At 39.9% G+C, this 8,890-nt stretch overlaps 1 protein-coding gene across 3 annotated transcripts in view; it reads left to right on the forward strand.

The window, feature by feature from the left end:
* c1qtnf12 (C1q and TNF related 12) overlaps positions 1–8,890 on the forward strand; it is a 96,020-nt gene that overhangs the window by 56,454 nt on the left and 30,676 nt on the right. For all 3 annotated transcript variants that reach the window (XM_043675814.1, XM_043675813.1, XM_043675815.1), the window contains one exon: positions 6,465–6,573. In XM_043675814.1, coding sequence (XP_043531749.1) covers positions 6,465–6,573 — 109 coding nt within the window. The remainder of the gene's footprint in view (positions 1–6,464; positions 6,574–8,890) is intronic.

Consider the following 8,890-nt stretch of genomic DNA (forward strand, 5'->3'; position numbering starts at 1 on the left):
CAAATATGGTATACCACAAAACTGAGAATTTTTACAAGACATGGCAACCCTTTTTGAAATACCTGGACACAGATTTATCTGCCACACTAACAAGGGCTTTTGTATAGCCGTAACGATTGTGTTTCATGAGTCCAATATCCAGGGAGGAGAAACTGTGAATGTATGAGTGTTTTGTTTGGCTGGGCTGAGTTATTACTATTTATTTGTTTGTTGTTAGGTGTTTATTTAGTTAGTTAAATAGCTAGTTTAGGTTTTTTTAAAATTTTATACCTCTCTGTATATGTTTATACATTCGTATAGCAGGGTGGGTTGGGGAATTTGTTTTTATTATTTGAGTTTAGTTTTGTACTATTTTTGTACTGTTTTGAATTGCATTGTTTTGTATTTGTTGTAATATTTAAAAATCTATTTTTTCTTAATAAAAATATATTAAAAAAAAACTATCCTGTGAGCTTCAGGGAAAAGCTGCATCGAATTGAATGGTGAACCATAAGCAAATTCAAGACATTAAAGCACTTTGCAAAGGGACTGCAAGAGAGAAGAGGATGATTACACAAAATTGAGGTTAGACTGCAGTCTGCCTTGAATGGGAGTGTGAGCTAACGGTAACTTGAGAATGTGATTGTGGTGCAGGGTGACTTCCTACATTCACAGCTCATACAATGGTGAGTGGCTTGAAAAGGCCTGTGTTATAGTACCAGCAGATGGTACTACTGGGCAGTGATTGTCACGGCTGCCTCACAGCGCCAGAGACCCGAGTTCAACTCTATCTGTGGGCGACTGTCTGTGTGGAGTTTGCACATTCTCCTTGTGTTTATATGGGTTTCCTCTGGGTGCTTCAGTTTCCTCCCGCAGTCCAAAGATGTGTAGCTTAGATGGATTGGCTGTGGGAAATTTCCCCACAATGTCCAGGGATGTGCAGGCCGACTGTGTTAACTATGGTAAATGTGAGGTTAGAGGGTTAGGGTAGGAAGAGAGTTGGTGCAAACTTGATGGGCTGACTGGCCTCTCTCTGCACTGTAGGGATTCTATGATTCTATGAAGTCAGATCCCAGAATGAAAACTGTTAAGTCCCATACTTTTAATTACTTACCGTTCACTAAAACATAGTCACTTAAGGCTGCAGATTTCCTTTAACAATAAAACAAAACTTAATCACTTAAAAGAAAAAAAAGCTTTCCAAACATAGAACACAATTTGAACAATCTTATAACACAGCAAAATAAAGCCTCATCCATCCAATCCTGATCCAATTCCAGAGACATTATTGTTCTATACCAAATCTTTCAGATTGACATCACTGTTTCTTCCCAATTCTGCCTTGTGAGCTGTAAAGTTATTTTATATGAATGCTTATGAAACTCAAAGGTTACACTTGTTCGGTCTTTTAATGATCTGCCGATTTGTAACCAAACACTTCTGGTCTGGACGTTTCACAGGTTAAACTTTTGCACTGAAGTGATTGAGCTTTCCGTGAACTGTGCTATTCTCATTTCTAGGAGAGAAAATTATTTGCTTTTGACCTACCTTAGTAACTTCCAAAGCTGCCCTAAAAGCTTTCATTTCTGTGTTTTCTAAACTAAAATCAATCCTTGATTATTCTAAACCAAAAGCAAGCTAATGTTTTCTCCCTGTCATAAACACCATAGCATAAGCAAAGCATCTTCCATTAACACTCCAGGAGCCTTGTGGTCACCTGCTCTTTAGCGTGTCACAGTTCCAGAAAGACTATCTGACCTTGTTATTTTTATAACCTCCACACAAAAGTAACCAGCACCATACACCACTAGTTTGACATCCAGATGCTGAAATATGATATGATATATAATTCGTACATTTTTCATCATAGCTGATAATGTAGTATTGTGAGTCTGTTAATTATCTTTTCTGCATGCAGTTTACTTGTTAACAACAATGTAAGGAAAAGTTCTAGTTTATATTAGAGTTTAAAATGACCTGCTGAGAGATGTATTGAGAACACCAATAGTTATCATAAAAATCCAGACTGGTTGCCGTCAGCCTAGCTTTTCATTTAAGATTTATTACTTGAATTCATATTTTGTCATCTGCCACTATGGAATTATGAACCCATGTTCCTGGAGTATTAGTCTATCTCTCTGGATTACTAATCCAGTCACTATACCACTCTGTCACTGTCTTTCTACAGTTTAGATTCTGTGTGTGTGTGTGTGTGTCAGTGTGTGTGTTTGTGTGTTGTGTGTTTTGTGTGTGTCTGTGTCTATGTCTATGAACGTGGCTGAGAGAAAATGGATAAATACATTCCAGATGTCCGGACCATTGGAAACATCAAGGTAGTGGATTTCCTGCCCTTTAATTTAGAAAAAAAACATACTTGCTAATTTACACCATTTGTTGGTATTGTTATGAAGTTGTAGGTGTGTACTGTACCTTTAAGAGAAAGTGAAAGCTGGCAAGCACCTAGCAGGAACAGAGAGGGCTGGAAAATTTTAAAATGTAACATTTGGCTGTGAAACAAATAGCTGAGCTGTGTTGCTATGTTCCCTCAACAATTTGAAATCAGCCAATCAGTTTAAATTATGCCCCAAGATACTAAAACCAATTCGAATTTGAATTTTACTGTTTTGGCAACATCAAGCCAATGAGACGATCCAATGTTTTGGGGTATAAAAATCCATTTTGAGCAGTTAGCCAGAAAGACTGGGAACACCTATTGCCATACAAACTGCCCGTAGACCCGCTCTCAAAATAGTACCTTTTCATTAAAAGATCTGTGCATCAGAAGACCTAAGAAAAGATCCAGGAAGATACAGAGGAGGATCGACAGCTGGCTGGTTTTGAAACTTGATTTATTGTAAATTTAATCGGGGTTTTATCAAATCAGTATATTTTTATAGACTGGGAGGTAGATAAATCGTTAAGACAAACAAGGCTTACAGTGTAGGTAGTTATTGTTTAATATTCTCTTTTGAAGTTAGAGAATAAATTGTTACATTTTTTATTTAAATAGTGAAATTTGAGTAGATCTCTGTCACTCATACTTTACCAGATTACGAGGCAAGGTAGGCTTTTCTGTGTGTTTGGTTGAAATTAGCAGAAGGGTTTACCTCATGTCATGACAGTATAAATGTGAAGGTATTCATGATCATCTCTGTTGTATGACTGATTTCACAAGCTACCATTATCACAGAGTGGTCTCTGTCACTTCACCATTTGATTCATGGCTCCAAATCATCTGATATATTTAAAGTAGGACTATGAATTCAAATGTTTTTTTGAAAAAAATAATAGTATTAAGTACTTCATTGAAGTATTGGCTTTTATAAAAAGTTATGTAGTTGAAGGACATTAATGTTTTTTGTATTAGTGAATATTTTTTGTATTAAAATAATGAGTACTGTAGTAGACACTTAAGCTTTATTTATTTTGTCTTTTGTGGCCCCTGAGATCTGCCTATGGAGTTTCTACGGATGTTGTGAGGACAAAAGGTGATAGTTGCAGGGATTGGATTGGCATGAATTAGAACTAAGTTTGCATATCGGCTATCAAGAGCCAATGGGGTGGCTAGAGTGGAATAAGTTGGCATGGAAGCCAGAGAGGCCGTGGAAGATAAATAGAGGGCCATAGATTAGCATGAGGGTATAAGGGGCCATGTTGAGTAGATAGAAGCATAAGTCAGGATCATGCCCAATGCTGTGGCATTTTCTGATAAATTTGTTAATGGACCCTTTGAGTTGGAGACTGTTAATCTTGGAGTGAATGATTACTTTGAGCTGCTCCTAAAGATATTTAAAGTTCTTTTCTGGATCTTTCTGAACATCCACAGAAAGACCAGATATGTTGATTAAGTGAAGACCCTCCATGCTAATGACAAGCAAGAACTTCAGAGCTCTTTTCTTGACCAGCCGTTGTTTGATCTGTAAATTAGAGCTGCATACATTGTTTGAAAAAATTGTAATTCGGTCAAAGTATTACTGGATACTTCCTAATTTATTTTGAAGTTTGTGTTATCCATGATTCTGCCTTATAATCATTGTGCTGCCCCTCCTTGAGCTATATGTCACTGACTTTATTATCAGAGTCGAGAATGTGGTACTGGAAAAGCACGGCAAATCGGGCAGCATCCAAGGAGCAGGAGAATCAACATTTCGGGCAAAAGCCCATCAGTGTAAATAAAAAGTTCGACTGGACTTGGTCCCTTTATAGGTTTTGCTTTAAGAAGTACAGGCTTATTGTTGGAGATTGAAATGCTGGTAGTACAGGCTTCTACCTGTAGGTGGCACTTGCACTAAATAAGGAGTAATGACACGTGGGCTTTTACTACTTTTGTGCTAAATTGGAAAGAGAAAATGGCAGAATTGATCCAGGTCTGGACAGAAGTAAATGTTATAGAAAACCACATTTTAATGTTTTAAAGCCTTATTTTCTTTTCATGGAGCTTTGGAACTGTGCTCCAGGACCATCTAACCGCTGTTTTTTGTTAAATTAAATCAGCAGTCCCTTGTCTTTATGCCTTGTAACGTTAGTCTTATTTTCACGTAGCATTCTTAGATATTTATAGTTTCTTGAAAGAACCTATAATCAAAAAAGAAATTAGCTCTGTCCCTCTAGGTCAGTGGCCTACCTACAGATAGATGCAGCTATCTGTACTCACAGGAACTAATGCTGTTGATTGTTTAAGTTTATCTGATTTCAGTTGTCCAGTTGGTCTTCAATTAGTTTTCTCAATATCTACCTCAAAGATATTAGAGTCGATTTTATAAATGGCCACTCCTGCTGACCATGATGTGATTTTGCCTCCATATGATATTTTACCTGATGTGGTGATACTTATGTTATCTCCTGTTACACAAGAAACTTAGTGTGCATATTGTGGTATTGAGGAATCCAACAGACATTTATTGGAGCTAATAAACATTACATTCACAGGCACATAAGTATTGGGCTAGCTATAAATTATGAGATTACAATGGAACATTATCTTTCCAGTAGCATGTTCAAGTCATTCCAGGTGGAATATGAGAGTCATAGAAATGTATAGCATGGAAATAAACCCTTCAGTCCAACTTACCCATGCCAACCAGATATCCTAACCTAATCTTAGTCCCATTTGTCAGCACTTGGCCCATATCCCTCTAAACCCTTCCTAGTCATATACCCATCCAGATGCTTTTTAAATGCTGTAATTGTACCCACCTCCACCACTTCCTCTAGCAGTTCATCCCATACATGCACCACCCTCTGCGTGAAAAAAGTTGCCCTTTAGGTCCCTTTTAAATTTTTCTCCACTCATCTTAAACCTATGCCCTCTAGTTCCCCCCAGGGAAAAGGCATTGTCTATTTACCTTATCCATACCCCTCATGATTTTATAAACCTCTATAAGGTCACCTCTCAGCCTCAGATGCTCCAGGGAAAACAGCCCCAGCTTATTCAACCTCTCCCAATAGCTCAAATCCTCAAACCTTGGCAACATCCTTGTAAATCTTTTCTTATCCCTTTCCAGTTTCACAACATAGGAGGGAGACCGGAATTACACACAATATTCCAAAAGTGGCCCAACCAATGTCCTGTATAGCTGCATCATGACCTCCCAACTTCTATACTCATGTTCTGACCAATACTGTAACGGAAAGCATACCAAACGCCTTCTTCACTATCCTATCTACCTACAATTCTACTTTCAAGGAATTATGAACCTGTAATCCAAGGTCTCTTTGTTCAGCAACGCTCCCCAGGACTTTACCATTAAGTGTATAACAGAGCTTTATATTCCTTAGATCACTTGCCATGATACATTGATAATATCATGAGGATGTCTCTTAAAGGTATACTGACTATGAGACAAAAACAGCAGTGGGTTTGGAAGGTACTGTCACAGGAAACTTGGTGAGTGGCTGTGATGTATATCATAAATGGTCCACATTGCTGCCTGAATGGGATGCCAGACAAGCAGACTGCTTTGACCTTGATTTTGAGCTTTGTGAGAGTGTTGTTGAAGCTGCACTCATTCAGGGAAGTAGAGAGTTTTCCTGACTTGCCCCTTGTAAATAGTGGGGATCAGGAGATGAGTTACTCATGACACAATTCCCAGCCTGTGATTTGTCTTGTAGCGTTTATATGGGTGGTCCAGTGCTCATGTAAAGCAAGAAAATATTAAATATAAAATATTGTTATATTTTGATGTGGTTACAGATGGATGAAAAATGTGTTTGTGCTTAACTGCAAGTATCAAACAAAGTAGAGCAAAGCTTAGAAATTACTGTTGGCAAAATTAGAAGCTACTTAATAATTTCTTATAACATTCTTTTGCCAGCCACAATAGAGCCACGAACCTATTTTCAAATAAATCTCATTAAAATACCAGACATCAGAAGGTGCCAAGCGTTTGCTGCTATTTCAGAGTACACACAGTGATTTAGGGCCAATGATTTTTTGCATTGGTTTCATTTAACATCCTTACAAAAACATGTTTGTTTTACTATAGCCACTTGCAAAAGGTGCATTCCTGAGAGGATCTGGAATGAATGTGTCGACTGGGAGATTTACAGCCCCAATAACTGGCATCTACCAGTTTTCTGCCAATGTACACATCGGTAAGTGGCCACTCAGAGCTCAATATTCACACATTGGATGTGTATTTGATAGGGAACCAGAAATATAGGTGCCTTAAATCGTGACTGCATGTGACTCTGCTTCAAGAGTAATCCATTTGATTGTGACATGATACAGGAAATTCTAAAGATGCCACATATTAATGTACTCTGATCTTTGTTGATTGTATCTGAGTCATTGTCAAGTGGAGCTTTTAAAAAGTTTGATTCAACAAATTGGACCAGAGTAAAACCAGATTTTATTGCGAACTGATAAAATCATGCCAATTTACTATATAGAATACAGGCCAAAGCACTATTCAATTTAACCCTGATAAAGAGATAAGCAGTTTGCTTGGAAATGTATGATACAGTCAGAATTTTCAGGGCTGTTGATGCTGTCAGAGAGGAGGCCATGTGTTGGAGTCGGTAATGTCCCTGCCTCTGAGCCAGAAGCTTTGGGTCCAAATTCCATTCCAGGACTTGATGGCCAAGGAATGTGAGTTCATAATCACCGCCAGTGTGTATTAATCTGTCAATCCTTGGAACACACTCCACAGGAAGGTGGGAAGAGCAGGAACAATTCCAGGTCAGTCATGTGATAGAATGAATGCTGTACTGAACAGCAAGTTTGAAAAAGTCCACATTGCCACAACACTGCAAATCCTTGAGTTGGCACAGGTAGTTGGTGTTTATCAAATTGGTGATTACAGCAGAGAGTATGATCCCTGCTCTGGGCAGGATGAGTTTGGGACCAGTCTCCTTGACCTGCCCATGGTAGAGATCTGCTTTTGGGCAATAAAATGACAAAGACAAAGAAGAATGCCCTTCCTGGTCACCAGAGCTTCATGTAGAGGCTAAATTACATAGGGCGCTCTCTATTGATCATAGCAAGGCAGTTAAGAGGAAGATTAGTGTTTGTCTGAGCCTTGGGTACAGCAGTAATATTAAAGAGGGCTGTTAAATCAAAACCCAGGAGAGAACAAAAAGGTTTCTGACCCAAAAAAGAGGTAGACCCCCTACAGTGTGGAAGCAGGCCATTTGGCCCATCAAGTCATGCTAGGCCTACAAAGAGCAGCCCTTCCAGACCCACCCTATCTCTGCATTTCCCATGGCCAATCCACTTAACCTGCACATTTTTAGACTGTGGGAGGAAACCAGAGCACCCAGAGGAAATCTCCACAGAGAATGTGCAAACTTCACACAGACAGCTGCCCAAGGTGTGATCAAACCCAGGTCCCTAGTTCTGTGAGGCAGCGGTGCTAATCATTTTGTCACCACGCCACCCAAAAAGGAAGATAGTTTTCCTTTAGACTACTTCCGCAGACTCAATTGCCATCCCTGCAATCTGACGATGCTTGCTGGAGGTTGATGATTGACTCTGATTGACATCAGCTCAGTCAAAGGTGTCACTCCCTGAGAAAGAGTGGACTCCTACTGCACTGGGGCAGGAGCCTTACGAGCATCCCTGGAGAAATTTGGTTAAAGGTCAACACTATGGTACTGAGTAGAGTTCGAGGGAGAGCAAGTGTTGGTGTAAAGGTAGGTGGTGGAGAATGGAAGGATAGTGCTTGTTCACCAATGGGACTTCTCAACTGGGGTAGATCAGAGTCAGGGAGGGGTCTTGCATTGCAAACAAGAAGCAGTACCGAATGATTCATGAACAAACTGGGTGACTATCCTCAACAAGCTGCCGTTGGGGGTGGGGGGGTGGTTTATTCTTGTTTCCCCTCACCTGCCTCTCAGCAAGCCACAATGGAAAGTGCCTGAGTGTGATATGACATTAAAGAATGCTAACCAACAAAACAATATAATATTACGAGATATGTTTGAATTCTCTGAGTGGGTCCTTAAAGAAGAGGCTACCAAATATTGAACATGTTGTATTTCCCAAATTTGCTGATAACTAGTATTCTTCAGTCAGTATCATTGTCACATCCTCTTCAGTAGGCCTTAAACCCTGTACAAAGAGAACCTTTACCTGTCCTGTCAAAGGTGCCTCTACACTTACACCTAACATATGCTTAATCATTGAACACTGTTGTTCATTTCCTACGTGGCAAAAGACTCCAACAGAACCCCACTGGTCCTCACCTACCACCCCACCAATCTCCATGTACAGCGCATCATCCGCCGTCATTTCCACCTCCAACAAACGGACCTCACCACCAAGGATATATTTCCCTCCCCTCCCCTATCAGCATTCCGTAAAGACCACTCCCTCCGTGACTCCCTCGTCAGATCCACAGCCCCCACCAACCCAACCTCCACTCCCGGCACCTTCCCCTGCAACCGCAGGAGGTGCAAGACTCGCGCCCAC

This window comes from Chiloscyllium plagiosum, chromosome 34, assembly GCF_004010195.1.
Source record: "Chiloscyllium plagiosum isolate BGI_BamShark_2017 chromosome 34, ASM401019v2, whole genome shotgun sequence".
Taxonomy (NCBI): Eukaryota; Metazoa; Chordata; class Chondrichthyes; order Orectolobiformes; family Hemiscylliidae; genus Chiloscyllium; species Chiloscyllium plagiosum.